Genomic DNA, 26,051 nt, shown 5'->3' on the forward strand with positions numbered 1-26,051 from the left:
AAGCTTTAACTTTTTAAATTGTATTTTCATTAAAACGTTCATTCATTTTTCTTCATGTGTCGTTAAGAGGAAATAAACCCATCTTTAAAATGAGCCAGCGTTCAGGACAGGGATTTCTTTTAGATATAAAATGGTACTCTCAATAAAACGAATTATAATATAGAACAAATCTACTTTGTCTGCAAAAATTTCACTCAAACACATTTTGATTTACAATTTACATCAGTCAATACAAGTGTGGCCAGAGTCAACCAAGTTCCTAAAGACATCGTTGTGTGTTATTGTAATTCAGTTTAGGGGAGAGGGGGAGAGAAAGGCACCATATCACTTAAAGCACACGTGTTAAACTCATTCCACAGACGGCCGAGTGTCTGTTTTTATTTTTCCGCATCACCCTTGTAATTGATTGATTGAATTAAAAGGTCACTAATTTAGTTAAGGAAATCCCATCACCTATTTGTCTAGGTCTTAATTCAATATGGGGAAAAAACCTGCAGACACTCAGCCCTCCACAGAATGAGTTTGACACCCCTGGCTTAAAGGGAATATATAATGTGTTCAGACTTAATATGGAGAACCAATGTGAAGATGCACTGAAACTGAATTAAGACTTAAAATGGAGAACCAATGTGAAGATGCACATAGCACTGAATGTTTCCCGAGAGCTCCTGCTACCTGGTACCACCTCGCAGCAAGGAGTCTCCTCATTGGATACGGAGAGCACTAGCTGCTACCACCTCGCCGCAAGGAGTCTCCTCATTGGATACGGAGAGCACCAGGTGACTGACCAGAAGACAACTGTTTGACACATCACTACACCATCGGTGCCAGACTGGGCTAGTGATGTCACCAGTCATCTCCTGTCCCTTATTGGCTTCCCTTCTGACACAGAGACGAATCGTCGGGGGTTTCTGCCAGGACAGATAGTAACTGTATTCCTCCTGTTCATCACAGGGACAGGATCTCAAACTCTTCATCCTCAGAATCAAAGAACCGCTCCGACCGGTCTGAGAAATCTATAAGATGGGAGATACTAAAATTTAGCAAACTTATCACATCAAAATGTCTTAAACACAATCTGTTGATACATCAAATCACATTATCTAGTCTTCAACATAATGTCCCGGATTCAGGATTCAGGCACACAACAAAAAGGTGTGTTGTAGACATTTAAAATGTAACTTCCACTTGAGCCGACGTTTTTAAAAATGGTATTTTACCGTGAACATCACCGCGAACGTCAGGGAAATTGCCTTTAAAAGGCGCTTTGTCGGTAGTGCAATGCGCTTGTCCACAACGCACCTCTGACTGAATCTCAGCCTCATCTGTAAAGAGAAGTAAATCACAATATCCCTTCCCCGACCCCCTCACAGGTCAAGAGAATATCTCTTCCCCGACCCCCTCACAGGTCAAGAGGATATCTCTTCCCCTCACAGGTCAAGAGGATATCTCTTCCCCTCACAGGTCAAGAGAATATCTCTTCCCCTCACAGGTCAAGAGGATATCTCTTCCCCTCACAGGTCAAGAGGATATCTCTTCCCCTCACAGGTCAAGAGGATATCTCTTCCCCTCACAGGTCAAGAGGATATCTCTTCCCCTCACAGGTCAAGAGGATATCTCTTCCCCTCACAGGTCAAGAGGATATCTCTTCCCCTCACAGGTCAAGAGGATATCTCTTCCCCTCACAGGTCAAGAGGATATCTCTTCCCCGACAGGTCAAGAGGATATCCCTTCCCCGACAGGTCAAGAGAATATCCCTTCCCCGACAGGTCAAGAGAATATCCCTTCCCCGACAGGTCAAGAGAATATCCCTTCCCCGACAGGTCAAGAGGATATCTCTTCCCCGACAGGTCAAGAGGATATCCCTTCCCCGACAGGTCAAGAGGATATCTCTTCCCCGACAGGTCAAGAGGATATCTCTTCCCCGACAGGTCAAGAGGATATCTCTTCCCCGACAGGTCAAGAGGATATCTCTTCCCCGACAGGTCAAGAGGATATCTCTTCCCTGACCCCTTCACAGGTCAAGATGATATCTCTTCCCCGACCCCTTCACAGGTCAAGAGGATATCTCTTCCCCGACCCCCTCACAGGTCAAGAGGATATCTCTTCCCCGACAGGTCAAGTAGTCAGAAGTGTTTGATATTTACCTGGAGTGAGGTTGAGCACGTCTACAGAGCAGGCGAAGTGAGATGGTTGACAGTCTACCAGCTCAAACATGGGCAGGCTTCCTCTAGTGTGGGGCAACTGGGGGGGGGGGGGGGACAGGTTAGATAATACACTCAGCACCATAGGACCCAATACTCACAGGGCCTGGCTAACTGAAGAACTATCCCCTTTCTTTCTTTAGATCCCCTATTAGCTGAACCGCTAGTCTTCCTGGGATCCATGGGAATAGGGAACTAACACATCAGAAAATCAGTTGTGCCAATGTAACAGTATAGCTTCCGTCCCTCTTCTCGCCCCTACCCGGGCTCGAACCAGGCACACATCAACAACAGTCACCCACGAAGCATCGTTACCCATCGCGCCACAAAAGCCACAGCCCTTGCAGAGCAAAGGGGAACCACTACTTCAAGGTCTCAGAGCGAGTGACGTCACCCGATTGAAACGCTATTATCGCGCACCACCGCTAACTACCTAGCCATTTCACATCGGTTACATCAAGGTGAATTCTTAAAAAAAGGAAAGAGTCAGCCATTTTGAATGTTATATTGTTTTTTAAATGCATCTCTTGAGTGATGTTCTATCGATTCCCAGGGTCATTTCATGTTTATCTGAGCCATTGGTGTTTAAGCAGACAGAAACCCGGCCGGTATGATGTAGCACTGTGATTACAGTCTCTCTCACTACACCCGGAAGTTAATAGGAATATGACTTTTAGATTGCGAAAACGTCTATCATGCATGTCAGATTACAATACTGGCAGATGTCATAACTCAGGGAGAATGTTCTTTTGAATGACCCGTTGATCAAATTTTTTGCAATATTGAAAGATTTGTAATGTTGTACTTTTTGTTGACAAAAATGTGTGCTAATGTTTGGGTTTTTGAGCTAGCGCCCAATAGATTCCAATTCACTCCTTGACGGAGAGCGCTCTTTGTCCCAGAATCGCCCAGAATGCACTGTGCGGCCCATTGACGTAGCATGGGCAGCGTTTCACCATCTCCTCAAAAGTACAGGTCAGACTCCACTCTGAGGCACATCGATCTGCAGGTTGAACACGGTGAGCTTGTAGACTAAATTGATAGTGCAGTTTGTTTGGCCGGTTTTACAGTTAACTAGCTACTTCACATGCTGATATTGCCTTTTGGTATTGTGTGTAGCTAGCCAGCCAGCCCATAGAGAGCATTGCATTGTGGGGTTTGTAGTCTACTCGAACTGCAACATATTTCCACAACGATTTTCCATGTTGCTACCAACATTATTATAACGCAAAAAAATGAAACAAATTGTTCTCACATTGTATTATTTATTTAATTATTATTATTAATTATTTAACAATGCATATTAAATGAATGAGTGGTTTTGGGGAGGATTTTTCCTTTAATAACCTCATAGGGAAAACACCGTACCTTTCGGATACGCATACACCAGTCATCGAAGTCGTCCTCCGTTCTGCAGAAGAAACCCTGGTAAACATCAGAAAACAAGACAACTGTAGCGATTGTCTGCTTTACTGTGTTAAAACAAGCTGTTATGGCAAAAACTAAAAACACATCTATCGAACTAGAATCATAAATAACCAACTTAGAGGCATTTAGCCATTCACTTCAAATAGTGGTCATCAGAATTAGCTTTTGCTAATGCTATCATTAGTATTTATTAGATTTCTCACCTCTTCCTGGGGTCCCAAAAAAAATGTATATATTTTTTTAACCTCACAACACAACAGCCTACATTGTAAATAAAACATTACGTCATACAAGATATATTACTACTCTATTACAAATGTACAATATAAAATCCACAACACTTACAGTGTCTAGAATGCTAATATATCATTTAAATCAGATTTTACTGCCCACTTGATGTGGAAGAGTTCCGTGTTGTCATGGTTACGTTGTCCTCGATCCACAATATAGCAGAGGATGTAAAGCTATAACAGATGGGATTTTTCAACAGCAGACTACGATCGATAATGTCAAAAGCCGCAATGAAGTCTTAACAAAACAGCTCCCATAATCTTCTTTTTATCGATTTCTTTCAGTCATGGAACGGCGTTCGCCTTTGTGACCAAAATGTAAAATGAAGGCACTCCAAAAGGTTTTTACTATCCTCCTTAATATAATTTATGTATTTCATAGTCCAGTATATTATTTTTGTTTAGTCACATAATTTCTCAATTTACAGTTTGCCAATCGGCTGTGCAGCCAGACTGATTTGCCGTTCCTTTTGCCTCGTCCTTAAATGTTTTAATTCCTCATCAATCCACGGAGATTTAGCGGTTTTTACAGTCAGTTTCTTAAAGGGATAATCAGGAATTTTAGCAATGAAGCTCTGCATCTAGAGTCAGATGAATTCGTGGATACCATCTGTATGTCTTTGTGTGAAGTTTTGAAGGAAGTTGATCATTTATTAAATCAGTGTAGATGAAGGGGAGGAGACAGGGTTAAATAATAATTTGTAAGACTTGAGACATGGATTGTGTATGTGTACCATTCAGATTGTGTGTGTGTGTGTGTGTGTGTGTGTGTGTCATTAAGTGCCTTTGAACGGCCTACGGTAGTAGGTGCCAGGCGCACCGGTTTCTGAAGAACTGCAGCAGGGGAAAGAGCGCAACTACATTTTAGGAAGGTGTTCTTAATGTTTTGTACACTGTATTAAAGACCATTGTTTTGCTCTATAGTAGGTAAAGGGCTTCATTGCCAAAATCACAAAGTATCCCTTTAAATGGGTTACCAGTATGTGGAAGACCCAATTAAAGGGATCGAGTGAAGTGTCTGATGGCTCCTCATCACACCAATAAATACTCTATACATCTTCAACATAGGAATCCCTACAGAACCTCTTGTATGATCTCTTAGACACTACACTAGGCCCAGCCTTTGGAACGTTGAGTTCTTCTAGATGTGGCTACTATATTATGATCAATACATTCTATTGATTTGGATACTGCTTTAGAGCAGATTTATGTAGCATTAGTAAAGATGTGATCAATACGTGGCTGATTTTATTAGTGTGTTGTTTGCTACCACCTTGACTGACAACCTGAACCAGGTTACAGGCACAAGTTACTGTTTAAAGCTTTTTTCTTGCGTGGGCAGCTTGATGAAAACGAGTCAATATTTAGGTCACCCAGAAAATGAAGTTGTTCCTACAAGCTAAAGTATTGCTCCATCTTCTTTGACCTACATACAGTGGGGAGAACAAGTATTTGATACACTGCCGATTTTGCAGGTTTTCCAACTTACAAAGCATGTAGAGGTCTGTAATTTTTATCATATCATCACTTCAACTGTGAGAGACGGAATCTAAAACAAAAATCCAGAAAATCACATTGTATGATTTTTAAGTAATTCATTTGCATTTTATTGCATGACATAAGTATTTGATCACCTACCAACCAGGAAGAATTCCGGCTCTCACAGACCTGTTAGTTTTTCTTTAAGAAGCCCTCCTGTTCTCCACTCATCACCTGTATTAACTGCACCTGTTTGAACTCGTTACCTGTATAAAAGACACCTGTCCACACACTCAATCAAACAGACTCCAACCTCTCCACAATGGCCAAGACCAGAGAGCTGTGTAAGGACATCAGGGATAAAATTGTAGACCTGCACAAGGCTGGGATGGGCTACAGGACAATAGGCAAGCAGCTTGGTGAGAAGGCAACAACTGTTGGCGCAATTATTAGAAAATGGAAGAAGTTCAAGATGACGGTCAATCACCCTCGGCCTGGGGCTCCATGCAAGATCACCTCGTGGGGCATCAATGATCATGAGGAAGGTGAGGGATCAGCCCAGAACTACACGGCAGGACCTGGTCAATGACCTGAAGAGAGCTGGGACCACAGTCTCAAAGAAAACCATTAGTAACACACTACGCCGTCATGGATTAAAATCCTGCAGCGCACGCAAGGTCCCCCCTGCTCAAGCCAGCGCAGGTCCAGGCCCGTCTGAAGTTTGCCAATGACCATCTGTATGATCCAGAGGAGGAATGGGAGGTCATGTGGTCTGATGAGACAAAAATAGAGCCTTTTGGTCTAAACTCCACTCGCCATGTTTGGAGGAAGAAGAAGGATGAGTACAACCCCAAGAACAGCATCCCAACCGTGAAGCATGGAGGTGGAAACATCATTCTTTGGGGATGCTTTTCTGCAAAGGGGACAGGACGACAGCACCGTATTGAAGGGAGGATGGATGGGGCCATGTATCGTGAGATCTTGGCCAACAACCTCCTTCCCTCAGTAAGAGCATTGAAGATGGGTCGTGGCTGGGTCTTCCAGCATGACAACGACCCGAAACACACAGCCAGGGCAACTAAGGAGTGGCTCCGTAAGAAGCATCTCAAGGTCCTGGAGTGGCCTAGCCAGTCTCCAGACCTGAACCCAATAGAACATCTTTGGAGGGAGCTGAAAGTCCGTATTGCCCAGCGACAGCCCCGAAACCTGAAGGATCTGGAGAAGGTCTGTATGGAGGAGTGGGCCAAAATCCCTGCTGCAGTGTGTGCAAACCTGGTCAAGAACTACAGGAAACGTATGATCTCTGTAATTGCTAACAAACGTTTCTGTACCAAATATTAAGTTCTGCTTTTCTGATGTATCAAATACTTATGTCATGCAATAAAATGCAAATGTATTACTTAAAAATCATACAATGTGATTTTCTTTTTGTTTTAGATTCCGTCTCTCACAGTTGAAATGTACCTATGATAAAAATTACAGACCTCTAGTAGGAAAACCTGCAAAATCGGCAGTGTATCAAATACTTGTTCTCCCCACTGTAGGTTCTGCCTCTGTCCTTCTTTCCACTGCGACTCTTTGACCTACATAGGTTCTGCCTCTGTCCTTCTTACCACTGCGACGGAGGGGTCTATTTCACAGATGTGCATGCGGCACGGCGGATGCTGACAGTGGTAAGTGTCGTCGGGGACCTGGCTGTCCTCACAGGGCTCTACCGCAGGCTGGGTGGTGTGGGGGTCCAGGTAGATCAACTCCTCTCCTAGGGGGTGATAGGATAGGGGCCATACAGTAAGGAGACCAGTCAGAGGTGTCCTCAACTGGAAGCTTTATTAAACAGTACCCATAAAACACCAGTCTCAGTGTCAACAGTGAAGAGGCGACTCCGAGATGCTGGTCTTCTTGGCCAGAGTTCCTGTCCAATGTCTGTGTTCTTTTGCCCATCTTAATCTTTTATTTTTATTGGCCAGTCTGAGATATGGCTTTTTCTTTGCAACTCTGCCTAGAAGGCCAGCATCCCGGAGTCGCCTCTTCACTGTTGATGTTGAGACTGGACAGAGGAACTCTGCCTAGAAGGCCAGCATCCCGGAGTCGCCTCTTCACTGTTGATGTTGAGACTGGTGTTTTGCGAGTACTATTTAACGAAGCTGCCAGTTGAGGACTTGTGAGGAGTCTGTTTCTCAAACTAGACACTCTAATGTACTTGTCCTCTTGCTCAGTTGTGCACCGGGGCCTCCCACTCCACTTTCTATCCTGTGTTTGTCTTTCAAAAACAAGGACATGTCTAAGTGATCCCAAAACATTTGAACAGTAGTGTACATAGAATGTCTGGATATCAAAAATATTTTCCGCAAATGACAAGACTGAACAGTGTCTGTTTTTAGCTGAACGATTCAGAGAAGCTAGTAAGCAAATGTGTTTTAAGACTTTTTCCAGAAGCAATTTTTTTTTCTTCAGATGTAATGTTAGTGTACAGGACATACCAACATAGCCTATGAAGTAATGGGCACTGTTGGGTTTCCCTCCGATGACACCCAGGGACTGGGGCAGCTGAAAGCATTGCTGTTTAGAAGAGACACAGAAAGAGAGGTCATTTATAAAAAGAGGCACTTGAGGAAAAATAGGCAATGGCTGAGCCTTTAAATAATAGCAGGTGACGTTTTGGTCATTTAACAAAATCAAACTGCCATGTGTCTCTACATGTCAATTCAATGCAATTGTGTATTATTTTGGTATGATTGGCCACTCTGTCCCACCTTCAGGGTCTCAATGTAGGCCTTGTTGATGTCGCTCAGGCCCAGCCTGAGAGGGATGAGAAGGACCAGGGGCTTCCAGAGAGCCGTCTCCTCCTCAGCCAGGGCACAGGCCCCCTCCAGGCAGCCGTTATGCTTCGGCATCCACCCCGGGGGCTCTGCACACGCTGCTCCACCATAGTCCCGCCAGGGCATACACAACCGCTCTGGGGAGAAAAACAAGAAGTACCATTAGTCTAGCTCATTCGTCTCATAAATGGTCAATAGCCTGTTCCCATCTATAAGTACCATTAGTCTAGCTCACTCATCTCATAAATGGTCAATAGCCTGTTCCCATCTATAATTATGATGGAGACTGGTCCATAGGTGATCCACACGATCCCGTAGGACTACCTGGACTGCACTGACAAAACAAACATAATAAATGAGATTATGTTAATGTTAAGAGTAACAGTTGATGCCCCAGTCTTTAACCACATGTTCTATACATTGATGAGGCATAGTGGTAATGATGAATGATAGTGGTAGTGATAATGATATAGGTCATGATGAATGATAATGGTAATGATGAACGATAATGATAGTGGCAATGGCGAATGATAATGGGCATGATAGCGGTAATGCTGAATGGTAACGGTAATGATAATGGCAGTGGTAATGATGAATGATAATGGTAACGGGAGTGGTAATGATACACGATAATGGCAGCGATAGTGGTAATGATGAACAATAATGGCAATGATGAACGATCATGATAGTGGCAATGATGAATGATAACGGTAACGATAATGATAGTGGCAACGATGAACGATAATGGCAATAATGAACGATAATGGCAATGATAGCGGCAATGACGAATAATAATGATAGAGGTAATGATAGTGGCATCCATGAATGATAATGGCAATGATAGTGGTAATGATGAACATTAATGGTAATGACGGACGATAATGGTAACGATAGTGCTAATGATGAATGATAACGGTAATGATATTAGTAATGATCAACAATAATGTTAGTGGTAATGATGAATGATAATGGTAATGGTAGCGGTAACGATGAATGACACCGGCAACGATAATGATAGCGGAAATGATAATGATAGTTGTAATGATAATGGTAATGATAGCGGTACTGATGAATGCCACCGGTAACGATAATGATAGCGGAAACGATAATGATAGTTGTAATGATAATGGTAATGATAGCGGTACTGATGAATGATAATGGGAATGACAGTGGTGATGATGAACGATAACGGTAATGATAATGATAGTGGCAACAGCGAACTATAATGATAGTGGTAATGATGAATGATAATGGTAATGACAGTGGCAACGATGAATGATAACGGCAACGACAATGATAGTGGCAACGATGAACGATAATGGTAATGATAGCGGTAACGATGAATGATAATGATAGTGGTATTTATGAATGATAATGGCAATTATAGTGGTAATGATGAATGATAGTGGTAATGATGAACAGCAATGGTAATGGCGAATGATAATGGTAACGATAGTGCTAACGATGAATGATAACGGTAATGATCAACAATAATGGTAGTGGTAATGATGAATGATAATGGTAATGGTAGCGGTAACAATGAATGATAATGGTAATGACAGTGGCGATGATGAATGATAACGGTAACGATAGCGGTAACGATAATGATAGTGGTAACAGCGAACTATAATGACAGTGGTAATGACAGTGGCAACGATGAATGATAACGGTAACGACAATGATAGTGGCAACGATGAACGATAATGGTAATGATAGCGGTAATTATGAATGATAATGATAGCGGTAATGATAGTGGCATTTATGAATGCTAATGGCAATGATAGTGGTAATGATGAATGATAGTGGTAATGATGAACAGTAATGGTAATGACGGACGATAACAGAAATGATAGTGCTAATGATGAATGATAACGGTAATGATAGTGGTAATGATCAACAATAATGGTAGTGGTAATGATGAATGATAATGGTAGTGGTAACGATGAATGACACCGGTAACGATAATGATAGCGGAAATGATAATGATAGTTGTAATGATAAATGGTAATGATAGCTGTACTGATGAATGATAACGGTAACGATAGCGCCAACGATAACGACAGTGGTAACAGCGAACTGTAACGATAGTGGTAATGACGAACGATAATGGTAATGACAGTGGCAACGATGAATGATAACGGTAACGATAGTGGTAATGAACGATAATGGTAATGATAGTGGTAACGATGAACAACAATGATAGTGGTAATGATGAACGATAATGATAGTGGTAATGATAATGATGAAGTACCCAGTGGTCTAGTAATAGTTTATTAGGTGAGGGAGCACTACAAAATACATGTGAAATGAGTCATCGTTTCCTCAGTTTGTTCCCGACAGATGTATCCTATTGAAAAGCCTATCATCATAGAATAGAGCATATACAGTGCCTTGCGAAAGTATTCGGCCCCCTTGAACTTTGCGACCTTTTGCCACATTTCAGGCTTCAAACATAATGATATAAAACTGTATTTTTTTGTGAAGAATCAACAACAAGTGGGACACAATCATGAAGTGGAATGACATTTATTGGATATTTCAAATTCTTTTAACAAATCAAAAACTGAAAAATTGGGCGTGCAAAATTATTCAGCCCCTTTACTTTCAGTGCAGCAAACTCTCTCCAGAAGTTCAGTGAGGATCTCTGAATGATCCAATGTTGACCTAAATGACTAATGATGATAAATACAATCCACCTGTGTGTAATCAAGTCTCCGTATAAATGCACCTGCACTGTGATAGTCTCAGAGGTCCGTTAAAAGCGCAGAGAGCATCATGAAGAACAAGGAACACACCAGGCAGGTCCGAGATACTGTTGTGAAGGAGTTTAAAGCCGGATTTGGATACAAAAAGATTTCCCAAGCTTTAAACATCCCAAGGAGCACTGTGCAAGCGATAATATTGAAATGGAAGGAGTATCAGACCACTGCAAATCTACCAAGACCTGGCCGTCCCTCTAAACTTTCAGCTCATACAAGGAGAAGACTGATCAGAGATGCAGCCAAGAGGCCCATGATCACTCTGGATGAACTGCAGAGATCTACAGCTGAGGTGGGAGACTCTGTCCATAGGACAACAATCAGTCGTATATTGCACAAATCTGGCCTTTATGGAAGAGTGGCAAGAAGAAAGCCATTTCTTAAAGATATCCATAAAAAGTGTCGTTTAAAGTTTGCCACAAGCCACCTGGGGCGGCAGCGTAGCCTAGTGGTTAGAGCATTGGACTAGTAACCGGAAGGTTGCGAGTTCAAACCCCCGAGCTGACAAGGTACAAATCTGTCGTTCTGCCCCTGAACAGGCAGTTAACCCACTGTTCCCAGGCCGTCATTGAAAATAAGAATGTGTTCTTAACTGACTTGCCTGGTTAAATAAAGGTAAAATTAAAAAAAACCTGGGAGACACACCAAACATGTGGAAGAAGGTGCTCTGGTCAGATGAAACCAAAATTGAACTTTTTGGCAACAATGCAAAACGTTATGTTTGGCGTAAAAGCAACACAGCTCATCACCCGGAACACACCATCCCCACTGTCAAACATGGTGGTGGCAGCATCATGTATCTTATCGAATAGCCTATCATCATATAGAACAGATATACCCTATTGAAAAGCCTATCAATATTTATTTTATTTTAGTTCACCTTTATTTAACCAGGTAGGCAAGTTGAGAACAAGTTCTCATTTACAATTGCGACCTGGCCAAGATAAAGCAAAGCAGTTCGACAGATACAATGACAGAGTTACACATGGAGTAAAACAAACATACAGTCAATAATACAGTATAAACAAGTCTATATACAATGTGAGCAAATGGGGTGAGAAGGGAGGTAAAGGCAAAAAAGGCCATGGTGGCAAAGTAAATACAATATAGCAAGTAAAACACTGGAATGGTAGTTTTGCAATGGAAGAATGTGCAAAGTAGAAATAAAAATAATGGGGTGCAAAGGAGCAAAATAAATAAATTAATTAAAATTAAATACAGTTGGGAAAGAGGTAGTTGTTTGGGCTAAATTATAGATGGGCTATGTACAGGTGCAGTAATCTGTGAGCTGCTCTGACAGTTGGTGCTTAAAGCTAGTGAGGGAGATAAGTGTTTCCAGTTTCAGAGATTTTTGTAGTTCGTTCCAGTCATTGGCAGCAGAGAACTGGAAGGAGAGGCGGCCAAAGAAAGAATTGGTTTTGGGGGTGACTAGAGATATACCTGCTGGAGCGTGTGCTACAGGTGGGAGATGCTATGGTGACCAGCGAGCTGAGATAAAGGGGGACTTTACCTAGCAGGGTCTTGTAGATGACATGGAGCCAGTGGGTTTGGCGACGAGTATGAAGCGAGGGCCAGCCAACGAGAGCGTACAGGTCGCAATGGTGGGTAGTATATGGGGCTTCGCTCATAAAACGGATTGCACTGTGATAGACTGCATCCAATTTGTTGAGTAGGGTATTGGAGGCTATTTTGTAAATGACATCGCCAAAGTCGAGGATTGATAGGATGGTCAGTTTTACAAGGGTATGTTTGGCAGCATGAGTGAAGGATGCTTTGTTGCGAAATAGGAAGCCAATTCTAGATTTAACTTTGGATTGGAGATGTTTGATGTGAGTCTGGAAGGAGAGTTTACAGTCTAACCAGACACCTAAGTATTTGTAGTTGTCCACGTATTCTAAGTTAGAGCCGTCCAGAGTAGTGATGTTGGACAGGCGGGTAGGTGCAGGTAGCGATCGGTTGAAGAGCATGCATTTAGTTTTACTTGTATTTAAGAGCAATTGGAGGCCACGGAAGGAGAGTTGTATGGCATTGAAGCTTGCCTGGAGGGTTGTTAACACAGTGTCCAAAGAAGGGCCGGAAGTATACAGAATGGTGTCGTCTGCGTAGAGGTGGATCAGGGACTCACCAGCAGCAAGAGCGACCTCATTGATGTATACAGAGAAGAGAGTCGGTCCAAGAATTGAACCCTGTGGCACCCCCATAGAGACTATATAGAATATGCATATATATATATAGAATATGCATATATATATAGAATATGCATCCTCCAATTGCAACGTCTTCCTATGCCTAACCCTCAAAACACCAATTTAGGCATACCTACAGTACCAGTCAAAGGTTTGGACACAAAATCAAATTATTATTGGTCACATACACATATTTAGCAGATGTTATTGCGGGTGTAGTGAAATGCTTGTGTTTCTAGCTCCAACAGTACAGTAGTATCTAACTAAATGCTTGTGTTTCTAGCTCCAACAGTGCAGTAATATCTAACTAAATGCTTGTGTTTCTAGCTCCAACAGTGCAGTAATATCTAACTAAATGCTTGTGTTTCTAGCTCCAACAGTGCAGTAATATCTAACTAAATGCTTGTGTTTCTAGCTCCAACAGTACAATATCTAACAATTCACAACAATACACACAAATCTAAAAGTAAAATAATGGAATTAAGAAACAAATAAATATTAGGACGAGCAATGTCAGTGGCATTCAGTAAAATAGAGTAGAATAGAATACAATATATACATATGAGTAAATATGGGTGGCAGCGTAGCCTAGTGGTTAGAGTGTAGAGGAGGCAGCGTAGCCTAGTGGTTAGAGTGTAGAGGAGGCAGCGTAGTCTAGTGGTTAGAGCGTAGAGGCGGCAGCGTAGCCTAGTGGTTAGAGCGTAGAGGAGGCAGCGTAGCCTAGTGGTTAGAGCATAGAGGAGGCAGCGTAGCCTAGTGGTTAGAGCGTAGAGGAGGCAGCGTAGTCTAGTGGTTAGAGCGTAGAGGAGGCAGCGTAGCCTAGTGGTTAGAGTGTAGAGGAGGCAGCGTAGCCTAGTGGTTAGAGCGTAGAGGCTTCAGCGTAGCCTAGTGGTTAGAGCGTAGAGGAGGCAGCGTAGCCTAGTGGTTAGGGTGTAGAGGCGGCAGCGTAGCCTAGTGGTTAGAGCGTTGGACTAGTAACCGAAAGATTGCAAGATTGAATCCCCGAGCTGACAAGGTATAAATCTGTCATTCTGCCCCTGAACAAGGCAGTTAACCCACTGTTCCTAGGCCAGTTAACCCACTGTTCCTAGGCCAGTTAACCCACTGTTCCTAGGCCAGTTAACCCACTGTTCCTAGGCCAGTTAACCCACTGTTCCTAGGCCAGTTAACCCACTGTTCCTAGGCCAGTTAACCCACTGTTCCTAGGCCGCAATTGAAAATAAGTTATGACTTGCCTAGTTAAATAAAAGGTCAAATAAAAATGAATAAAGCAGTATGTAAACATTATTAAAAGTAACTAGCGTTCCATTATTAAAAGTAACTAGCGTTCCATTATTAAAAGTAACTAGCGTTCCATTATTAAAAGTAACTAGCGTTCCATTATTAAAAGTAACTAGCGTTCCATTATTAAAAGTAACTAGCGTTCCATTATTAAAAGTAACTAGCGTTCCATTATTAAAAGTAACTAGCGTTCCATTATTAAGTTGATCAGTGATTCCAAGTCTATGGCAGTTGCCTCTAAGGTGCAGGGTTGAGTAACCGGATGGTAGCCGGATAGTGATGGCTATTTAACAGTCTGATGACCTTGATAGAAGCTGTTTTTCAGTCTCTCGGGCCCAGCTTTGATGCACCTGCAGGGACCTCATCCTCTGGGTGATAGCGGGGTGAACAGGCCGTGGCTCGGGTGGTTGATGTCCTTGATGACCATTTGGCCTTCCTGTGACATCGGGTGGTGTAGGTGTCATGGAGGGCAGGTAGTTTGCCCCCGGTGATGCGTTGTGCAGACCGCAACACCCTCTGGAGAGCCTTACAGTTGTGGGCAGTGCAGTTGCCGTTCCAGACGGTGATACAACCCGACAGGATGCTCTCAAAGACAAATTTCTTCAGCCTCCTGTGGTTGAAGAGGTGCTGTTGTGCCTTCTTCACCACGCTGTCTTTGTGGGTGGTCCATTTCAGTTTGTCGCAGATGTGCACGCCGAGGAACTTGAAGCTTTCCACCTTCTCCACCACAGTCCCTTCGAGGTGGATAGTGGGTGCTCCCTCTGCTGTTTCTTCAAGTCCATGATCAGAGCCTTCATTTTGTTGTCATTGTTGGTAATCAGGCCTACTATGGTTGTCGTCTGCAAACTTGATAATTGAGTTGGAGACGTGCATGGCCGCGCAGTCATGAGTGAACAGGAGGGGGCTGAGCATGCACCCTTGTGGGGCTGAGCATGCACCCTTGTGGGGCTGAGCATGCACCCTTGTGGGGCTGAGTATGCACCCTTGTGGGGCTGAGTATGCACCCTTGTGGGGCTGAGTATGCACCCTTGTGGGGCTGAGTATGCACCCTTGTGGGGCCCGAGCATACACACTTGTGGGGCCCCTGTGTTAAGGATCAGTGAAGTGGTGTTGTTTCCTACCTTCACCACCTGGGAGTGGCCCATTAGGAAGTCCAGGACCCAGTTGCACAGGGTGGGGTTGAGACCCAGGGCCTCGAGCTTAATGACAAGCTTGGAGGGTAATATAGTGCTGAAGGTTGAGCTATAGTCAATGAACAACATTCTTACATAGGTATTCCTCTTGTCCAGATGGGATAGGGCCGTGTGCAGGGCGATTGCATCGTCTGTGGATCTATTGGGGGCGGTAAGCAAATGGAAGTGGGTCTAGGGTGTCAGGTAAGGTGGAGGTGATATGATCCTTAACTAGACTCTCAAAGCACTTCATGATGACAGAAGTGAGGGCTACGAGGCTGTAGTCGTTTATTTCAGTTACCTTTGCTTTCTTGGGTACAGGAACAATGGTGGCCCTCTTGAAGCATGTGGGAATAGCAGACTGGGACAGGGAGAGATTGAATATGTCCGTAAACACTCCAGCCAGCTGGTCTGCGCCGGCAGCCTGGCAAGGGTTAACACGCTTAAAATGTCTTATGTCGGCCACGGAGAATGAGAGCCCACAGTCCTTGGGAGGGGGCCGCGTCGATGGCACTGTGTTATCCTCGAAGCGGGCGAAGAAGGGGTTTAGCTTGTACGGGAGCAAGACATTGGTGTCCGCAACGTGGCTGGTTTTCCCATTGTAATGTGTGATTTTTTTGTAGACCCTGCCACATACATCTCGTGTCTGAGCTGTTGAATTCCGATTCCACTTTGTCTACAGTCCTTGGTTGCAGGCCGTGTCTGCGCACTGTGTCGTCCTCAAAGCGGGCGAAGAAGGTGTTTAGCTTGTCCGGAACCAAGACGTCGGTGTCCGGGACGTGGCTGATTTTCCCTTTGTGGTTGGTTTTCCCTTTGATTGTCTTCAGACCCTGTAGACGTCTCATGTCTGAGCTGTTGAATTCTGATTCCACTTTGTCTCTATACTGATGTTTTGCCTGTTTGATTGCCTTACGGAGGGAATAACTACACTGTTTGTATTCAGCCATATTCCCAGTCACCTTGCCATGGTTAAATGCGGTGGTTCGCACTTTCAGTTTAGCGTGAATGCTGCCATCTATCCACGGTTTTTGGTTTGGGTAGGTTTTAATAGTCACAGTGGGAACAACATCCTCTTATACACTTCCTGATGAACTCAGTCTCTGTGTATACATCAATGTTATTCTCCGAGGCTACCCGGAATATATCCCAGTCCGCGTGATCAAAACAATCTTGAAGCATGGATTCCGATTGGTCAGACCAGCACTGAATAGACCTTAACATGGGTACTTCCTGTTTGAGTTTCTGCCTATAGGAAGGGAGGAGCAAAAATGGAGTTGTGATCTGATTTGCCGAAGGGAAATACCCAGTGGTGCTATTTGCACACCTACAAGTTTTTTTAATTGTAATAGTGAACATGTCAAAACTATGGAAAAACACATGTGGAATCATGTTGTAACCAAAAAAAGTGTTAAACAAATGAAAATATATTTGAGATCGTTTAGATTCTTCAAAGTAGCCACTCTTTGCGCACTCTTGGCATTCTCCCAACCAGCTACACCTGGAATGCTTTTAAAAGAGTCGTGAAGTTCCCACATTTGCTGAGCAGTTGTTGGCTGCTTTTCCTTCATTCTGTGATCCAACTCATCCCAAACCATCTCAATTAAGTTGAGGTCAGGTGATTGTGGAGGCCAGGTCATCTGATGCAGCACACCATTACTCTCATTCTTGGTCAAATAGCCTTTACACAGCTTGGAGGTGTGTTGGGTCATTGTCCTGTTGAAAAATAAATTATAATCCCACTAAGCGCAAATCAGAATGCATGGTGTAATGGTGCAGAATGCTGTGGTAGCCATGCTGGTTAAGTGTGCCTTGAATTCTAAATAAAACACTGTCAATGTCAGCAGCAAAGCACCCCCACACCATAACACCTCCTCCTCCATGCTTCACGTGTGGTTCCCACCTTGCGGAGGTCATCTGTTCACTTACTCTGTCTCACAAAGACACGGCAGTTGGAAAGAAAAATCTCAAATTGTGACTCATCAGACCAAAGGACAGATATCCACCGGTCTAATGTCCATTGCTCGTATTTCTTGGCCCAAGCAAGGCTCTTCTTGTTATTGGTGTCCTTTAGTTGTGGTTTCTTTGCAACAATGCAACCATGAAGGCCTGATTCACGCCGTCTCCTCTGAACAGTTGATGTCGACATGTCTCTGTTACTGTAATGAACGTCTCCTCTGCAGCAGAGGGAACTCTGGGTCTTCCTTCCTGTGGCGGTTTTCATGAGAGACAGTTTCATCACAGCACTTGATGTTTTTGTTTTATTTCTTTTAATTTATTTGCATAGATTAAATTAAACAAATTCATCAAGTAGTGGACATAAATCATTACTGTGTAGAATTACAGGAAATGTATTTTAAAACAGACATAAAATAAATATGTTGGTGTGGTGTATTCATGCATCTCAAACTAGAACCTAAATGCCTTACGACCTCCAACTTGACCAATCTAGAAACAGGTCATGCATCATTCTCAACCAATAGCGGCTAAATATCCCAAGCAGGGCTACACCAACTTCCAGATAGGGTGTCGCCGTAACCAAGTGGTCACATTTCATTCCGGGTTCCACTGAGCAAGAGGGGGTCTGTGGAGTTTTATGAATATCAAGGCAGACACATGGTGAATATAGTTTTTTTTTTTTTTTTTTTCAACTTTCTGATTGGCCAAAGAGGTCAAGCCTTTGCCTCTGCAGTGGACAGATGTAGCCTATAGTTCAACATTCTCGCAGAGAGAGAGAGAAGAAACCATCATTAACCCTCTAGACTGCTGTACAGAGAGAGAAGAAACCATTAACCCACTAGACTGCTGTACAGAGAGAGAAGAAAACATCATTAACCTCTAGACTGCTGTACAGAGAGAGAAGAAACCATTAACCCACTAGACTGCTGTACAGAGAGAGAAGAAAACATCATTAACCTCTAGACTGCTGTACAGAGAGAGAAGAAAACATCATTAACCTCTAGGCTGCTGTACAGAGAGAGAAGAAACCATTAACCCACTAGACTGCTGTACAGAGAGAGAAGAAAACATCATTAACCTCTAGACTGCTGTACAGAGAGAGAAGAAAACATCATTAACCTCTAGGCTGCTGTACAGAGAGAGAAGAAAACATCATTAACCTCTAGACTGCTGTACAGATTTCAGGGTTTGTCATTCTATCGTTTTTCATTGAATTTTAGTGGTAATTCATTATAATTGATCAGAATTGTTTTTTACGAGCTCTGTGTCTTCTCAGATTGAAAAAGGTGAGGGAGTACCGCCCCAGCAGCACGTCACCCTTAGAAGTACCATGACTGATTCCCCCCAATAACAACATACACCGAGTGTACAAAACATTAGGAACACCTTCCTAATATTGAGTTGTACCCCCTTCTGCCCTCAGAACATCCTCAATTCATCAGGGCATAGACTCTATAAGGTGTTGAAAGCGTTCCACAGGGATGCTGGTCCACGTTGACTCCAATGATTCCCACAGTTGTGTCAAGTTGGCTGGATGTCCTTTGGGTGGTGGACTATTCTTGATACACACAAGAAACTGTTAAGTGTGAAAATCACAGCAGCGTTGCAGTTCTTGACTCAAACCGGTGCACCTGTCACCTTCTACCATACCCCATTTAAAGGCACTTCAATATTTTGTCTTGCCCATTCACCCTCTGAATGGCACACATACACAAACCATGTCTCAATTGTCTCAAGGCTTAAACATGATTTGTAACCTGTCTCCTCCTCTTCATCTACACTGATTAAGTGGATTGATCAAGTGACATCAATAAGGGATCATATCTTTCACCGGGTCAGTCTGTGTCATGGAATGTTTTTTTTACACTCAGTGAATGTTCTATATACGTTGATATGCACAGTGGTAATGATGAAGTATCATGACGGTGTTCACTACTCACTGATCTCCTCCATCACCACGGTGTTGTCCATAGCAACATGTACCGCCAGACGACTCCACGAGTCAAACACTGTTAGTTTCCTGAGGGCAAGACGGACAATATTCAACACAGTTAGTTTCCTGAGGGCAAGACGGACAATATTCAACACAGTTAGTTTCCTGAGGGCAAGACGGACAATATTCAACACAGTTAGTTTCCTGAGGGCAAGACGGACAATATTCAACACAGTTAGTTTCCTGAGGGCAAGACGGACAATATTCAACACAGGTTAGTTTTTAGATGATGACCGTAAACACTAAGGGACTGATTTCCTGACATGGGTTAAGACAGGTCCTGAACTAATTCTTCATTGAGCATGATTTTTATTTTTTATCCAGGACTAGTCTTAAAATCAGGCTGAAAGTGTACAGTCATAATCTAGTAACTAGATGATCATCTAGAGATACCCTCCTGGTTGGAGTTAAAACCTACAGGAGGGTATCTCTCCAGGAACAGGGTTGGAGTTAAAACCTACAGGAGGGTATCTCTCCAGGAACAGGGTTGGAGTTAAAACCTACAGGAGGGTATCTCTCCAGGAACAGGGTTGGAAAGCCCTGATCTAGAGACTAAGTGAGGAGCTCACTGTACTTACTTCAGTACCTGTGCCACTGTGTTCGGTCCGTACCACTGGCCTATAGACTTCCCCTCCCCGACTCCCATCTGGGCTGCAGTACACAGACAACTGATGTTAGTGCCATCCTAATAATGTTGTCATCTGGGCTGTAGTACACAGACAACTGATGTTAGTGCCATCCTAATAATGATCTCATCTGGGCTGTAGTACACAGACAACTGATGTTAGTGCCATCCTAATAATGATGTCATCTGGGCTGCAGTACACAGACAACTGATGTTAGTGCCATCCTAATAATGATGTCATCTGGGCTGTAGTACACAGATGTTTTATCCTAATAATGATGTCATCTGGGCTGCAGTACACAGACAACTGATGTTAGTGCCATCCTAATAATTATGTCATCTGGGCTGTAGTACACAGACAACTGATGTTAGTGCCATCCTAATAATGATGTCATCTGGGCTGCAGTACACAGACAACTGATGTTAGTGCCATCCTAATAATGATGTCATCTGGGCTGCAGTTCACAGACAACTGATGTTAGTGCCATCCTAATAATGATGTCATCTGGGCTGTAGTACACAGACAACTAATGTTAGTGCCATCCTAATAATGATGTCATCTGGGCTGCAGTTCACAGACAACTGATGTTAGTTGATAAAGACAAAGATGCTGTTATACCAATAAAGATAAAGATGACCGACTTGTTCTGTGACTATATTTGTCATATTGTAGTAGGTGGTCAGAAACACACTATTATTGTAAGAAATACCACCCATTTCTAAAAATAAAGTATGACTGAATCAGTGCATCATTGTTATGAGATTACAAATCAAAGGAAAACTATTTTCCAAGAAACAAATAAAGTATTAAAGTAATTTAAAATTAATTAATTACAAGTCAGTATTCACCAATTTGATGTAAAGAATAGTAGCTGTCTTTCTTGTCAAGGAAGGCGTTGAGGATACTGATGTACTGTCCTCTCTGAGGCTGTCCTCTCACCCATCTCCAGTCTGCTTAACAAAAACACCATTATCATCTGCTGTGTGAAACAACTGCTCTATTGAACAGAGTACTCTAGTACAGCGCAATAAGAGATATGTACCACACTGTGACAGAGATAATTCAGGGGGGGGGGGGGATAATAGAAGCTAACGTTGAAGGGGGGATAATAGAAGCTAACGTTGAAGGGGGGATAATAGAAGCTAACGTTGAAGGGGGGGGGGGGCGTAATACCACTAGCTGTATTCTTCAAGAAACGGATAACGCTAAAGAATTAGTAAAGCAGTCACCCATACCTCGGCCTAGATGCCTGCAGACCAGGGCCTCGCCTAGGATCATCTGTCCACATCGCAGCATGCAGCCCCAGCCTGTGTCGGACGTAGGCCCTGTCCCTCCTGGAACACATTGAAACAATCTGCACCTCATAGGCTAATCTTATCGGCGTATACAATCAAAAATTACCTTGGTTTACTCTGTGGCTAACTACAGTAGGATTGGGCTACTCACCAATGGGTGGGAAGTTTTTTCTGTAGGTGAACCATAATCGTGAAGTGACATCTGAAAGAATGTCATCCTTTTCTGGATAAAACAAAAGACAATGAGTTAGCTAAGAAGTATGACTTCTGTTATAGCCTGGTTGCCCGTCTCTATTCAGCTATTCCTCGGCACTCGTGTCATGTGCCAAAGAGACTGGCTCTTTCGGAAAACCATCAAATTAACATTCTATCATTATGGGACTCCAGAATATCAGACGATTTGATAACCCTCACAGCTATCATTCAATCACAATGTTTATGCAAATTAGACAGATAGGAAAACATTCTAACTTAATTAATTAATTTGATAGGAAAATATTCGAACTTAATTCATGAATTTGATAGGAAAATATTCGAACTTAATTCATGAATTTGATAGGAAAATATTCTAACATTGGGCATTCTGAGATACAGTGACGAGATCCTGAGGCCCATTCTCGTGCCATTCATCCTCCGCCATCACCTCATGTTTCAGCATGATAATGCACGGCCCCATGTCGCAAGGATCTGTACACAATTCCTGGAAGCTGAAAATGTCTCAGTTCTTCCATGGCCTGCATACTCAGACATGTCACTCATTGAGAATGTTTGGGATGCTCTGGATCGACAGCGTGTTCCAGTTCCCGCCAATATCCAGCAACTTCACACAGCCATTGAAGAGGAGTGGGAACAACATTCCACCATCAACAGCCTGATCAACTCTATGTGAAGGAGATGTGTTGTGCTGCATGAGGCAATTGGTGGTCACACCAGATACTGACTGGTTATCTGGTCCATGCCCCTCCTTTTTTTTTAAGTATCTGTGACCAACAGATGTATATCTGTATTCCCAGTCATGTGAAATCAATAGACTGGAGCCTAACTAATTTATTTCAATTGACTGATTTCCTTAGATGAACTATAACTCAGTAAAATCTTTGAAATTGCATGCTATGTTTATATTTTTGGTTCAGAATATATTGTCACTTCTGGCACATGCATCGGGCTAGGCTACTGGTTCAATAGCTATAAGAGGCATAGAGAGAGGATGGTAGAGAGAGCTAAGTGGAGAGGCATGGCAAAGGAACAGTGAAGACAGAGATGTGTAAGTCAGAAGTTATTCCCCCCCCCCACCTCAAAACAGCCTCAATTCATCGTGGCATCTACAAGTTGTGAAAAGTGTTCCACAAGGATGCTGGTCCATGTTGACTCCAATGCTTCCCACAGTTGTGTCAAGTTGGCTGGATGTCCTTTGGGTGGTGGACCATTCTTGATACACACGGGAAACTGTTGAGCGTGAAAAACCCAGCAGCATTGCAGTTCTTGACACAAACTGGTGCACCTGGCACCTACTACCGTACCCCGTTCAAAGGCTCTTAAATATTTTGTCTTGCCCATTCACCCTCTGAATGGCACAGATACACAATCCATGTCTCAATTGTCTATAGTCTTAAAAATCCTTCATCCTCCCCTGTCTCCTCCCCTTCACCTGGTCAGTCTATGTCATGGAAAGATCAGGTGTTCTTAATGTTTTGTACACTCAGTGTAAATTAGGCCTGGCTTACTACATTGAGTTTACAACCACCACCTGTGCCAGATATGTCAGTTTAATTCAAATGTGCAATAAAAAAATTTAAAAACCTGTCTGTTGACGTAGGCAAATCCCAGATTCCCCAACTGAGCTCAAGTTTTGGAAATTGCAAGTTCACTTTCTCCCCCATAAACACATAAGTGCCAGCAGCTCACATCAGCAGGATGGGGAGCCTCTTTCATTAGGAGGTACATCTACCGTGGATAGCTAAAATAATAACGATGATCCCATTATGTTCATTTTAAACATTAGGCCTATGGGGACACCATACATTTGGCAGCCAAGCACAAGTGATCAGTGTAGCCTTTAAAATCGTCTAGACATGTTGAAATATCTTCATGCCTAGAATAAAAACCATTCAACTGCATATTGAACCTTGAGATGAAAGGACAGTCTCTTTAGCAATGTTACCTTAAAAAAAGACTGGTTCTCAGATTAGCCTTTTGCTGGGGGCAGTATGCCTTTATATACCATCTATGTAGATAGATCTGTGATAGAGCTATGTGTTTATTCTGTAGGCCTATACTTCTGCATTTACATTATGACTAATGGAATCATTCCACATTTCACAGTAACGTGACGAGGACACAACATTTACACCACCTAGCTCATCTGATGTATCCAATTACCTGTGAGTGCGTTGAATTCTTTCCCCAAGATCCACACTGGCTCTGAGGTCTCTGGAAAATCTTCAAACTCTCCAAAGCCAAGTGTGTCGTACGTGAGAGTAGCTGAAATATTAAAGTACATTTGATTCAGAACAACTTGCTACATAGCGTACACCACACACACACACACACACACACACACCAGGGATCCTTATTTGAACAAGGAATCATTCATGATCAGATGTTGTCGTCTTTATACAAAATGACCACTGTGATAGTTGATTGTATATTGATTTAAATAACATTGGGATTATTAGCTATGGTCCAAGCACTTTCAAAATGGCAAAACAGACTCATTCACTGCAGTTTGACAGCTGAACTAGCTAGCTGGCTGGCCCGGTTTGCGAGAGAATGACATTGCAAATACATTTATTTGGCTTGTTAGCTATGTGACCATCACTTTCAGCAGTTATCGGTAGATAGCTAGCTAGTGACACTGAACAATCCGGTTCGTTTATATTGGACCTGGTTCTGCTCGCCTACTGGATGTTTTCAGCCCAAAATACACCGAGTCCTTGTTTAACTAGACTAATAATAGTTTAGGCTGTCTGTCTGGATGGGTTGATTGCAATGACTGGTTGATAGTTAACTGGCTAGCTAGCTAGCTAGCCACTGACTATTCTGTATTCACATTCAACATATATGTAACATTTAAACCTCAACTGATGTACAAATTGAAATCCTGTACGAAATATAGTAATCTACAAGTGGCTTGCTTTTGTTCAGACGCTGGCAAATATACAAAAAAAAACGTTCAGATCCTTGATTTTCTTGAAAGAGACTTCTTACCTGCATCCATCCCGACATAATGTGTTGTTGATCTGTCCAAACAGGCAGAAACATCATACGACCAATAAGAAATCAATACAGCAGATTTTTTTTCTATTTAAGTATCCAATCGGAGTTTCTGCTCTGGGCAGGGCAAATATTTTTGTCGTCCAATAAGAATCCATTGATGGCTTCCCTAAGCGTAACATTCCCGTAGATCTGTTGGTGTTGTTGATAGAATGGACTGAATGCGATTCAACGTGGTTTCTTGCCACACATAGGATGTAGATCAGCGAAACCAGGCAAACTGACTGCCACCCACAACCCTAGTAAACAGGATGTCAGAGAAGAGAATACTTTGTCTAACGTGTTTGTCCCACTGAGGTATAATTATGCTATAATGCGAGGAGGTGTAGTATATGGCCAATATACCAGGGCTGTTCTTATGCACGACACAAGGTGGAGTTCCTGGACACAGCCCTTAGCTGTGGTATACTGGTTATATACCACAACCCCCCCGAGGTGCCTTGTTACTATTATAAACTGGTTACCCATGTAATTAGAGCAGTAAAAAAATTAAATTGTCATAAGTGATAATGCCCTCGAAGCCGGTGTTTGGACGATATATTGGCACGGGTGTTGTTCGGCCCGAGATCGAAGTCGGAAGTCCAGCAAACTGTGCCAATATGTCCTCCAAACACCTTCTTCGAGGGCATTATCACTTTTATAGAACAGGTACCCAACATATTCAAATAATGATTGACATATTTTCATATAAAAATATTATAATGATTAATTAATTTATACTAGTTCATCCTTCCACAATATATAGACCCTGACACAAATCTAGGGTTGCTTAGAGACGCTACCCAGTCGTTCAGTATGTTGGTTCTGTATCTATGGACGCGACTCAGTCGTTCAGTATTTTGGTTCTGTATCTATGGACACGACTCAGTTGTTAAGTATGTTGGTTCTGTATCTATGGACACGACTCAGTCGTTAAGTATGTTGGTTCTGTATCTATGGACACGACTCAGTCGTTAAGTATGTTGGTTCTGTATCTATGGACACGACTCAGTCGTTGGTTCTAAATGTTCTATTGCCATACTGGCTGGCAACGTTCTTATCCCTTGCTTGCTAGCTAACTACGGCTAATTTACAGCAAAGTAGCTGCATTTGCATTTGTTGAAGCTGTTTTATAGTGACATATATTTGGATACATCCATAACAATGAGCTAATGAGGCGCGATTTGGCCTGGCATAGAAACTGTGCTCACTCGTCAGGACACAGTTGTTCAGAGGAGCTAGCCAACAACACAGCTACAGTAACACAACACAGCTACAGTAACACAACACAGCTACAGTAACACAACACAG

General features: G+C 42.8%; 1 protein-coding gene across 3 annotated transcripts; it reads right to left on the reverse strand.

Moving 5' to 3' along the window:
- Positions 1-24,815, reverse strand: LOC109881854 (cysteine protease ATG4B-like). 3 transcript variants are annotated; one of them, XM_031822329.1, is made up of 14 exons: positions 24,696-24,815; positions 23,868-23,969; positions 21,640-21,711; positions 21,429-21,527; positions 21,042-21,143; positions 20,146-20,218; positions 19,515-19,594; positions 8,155-8,357; positions 7,882-7,960; positions 7,015-7,160; positions 3,573-3,629; positions 2,148-2,244; positions 1,221-1,325; positions 1-1,016 (listed from the first exon to the last, which is right to left on the reverse strand). In XM_031822329.1, exons 1-14 carry the CDS (start codon positions 24,703-24,705, stop codon positions 949-951), a joined length of 1,293 nt encoding a protein of 430 aa, XP_031678189.1. In that variant the 5' UTR covers positions 24,706-24,815; the 3' UTR covers positions 1-948. The 3 variants fall into 3 exon arrangements, with proteins under 3 accessions (XP_031678189.1, XP_031678191.1, XP_031678190.1); XM_031822331.1 differs by lacking the exon at positions 1,221-1,325; XM_031822330.1 differs by lacking the exons at positions 1,221-1,325; positions 24,696-24,815 and having other exon boundaries at positions 23,868-23,988.
- Between the last annotated feature and the right edge of the window lie 1,236 nt (positions 24,816-26,051).

The sequence above is a fragment of the Oncorhynchus kisutch genome, linkage group LG4, assembly GCF_002021735.2.
Source record: "Oncorhynchus kisutch isolate 150728-3 linkage group LG4, Okis_V2, whole genome shotgun sequence".
Taxonomy (NCBI): domain Eukaryota; kingdom Metazoa; phylum Chordata; class Actinopteri; order Salmoniformes; family Salmonidae; genus Oncorhynchus; species Oncorhynchus kisutch.

Coding starts and splice junctions, on each gene's coding strand:
- LOC109881854 (XM_031822329.1), bottom strand. Junction 3,630..7,014: donor TAGACCCCTCCGTCGCAGTG/GTAAGAAGGACA, acceptor GATGTTTACCAG/GGTTTCTTCTGCAGAACGGA. Junction 1,017..1,220: donor CGTTCGCGGTGATGTTCACG/GTAAAATACCAT, acceptor CCCATCTTATAG/ATTTCTCAGACCGGTCGGAG.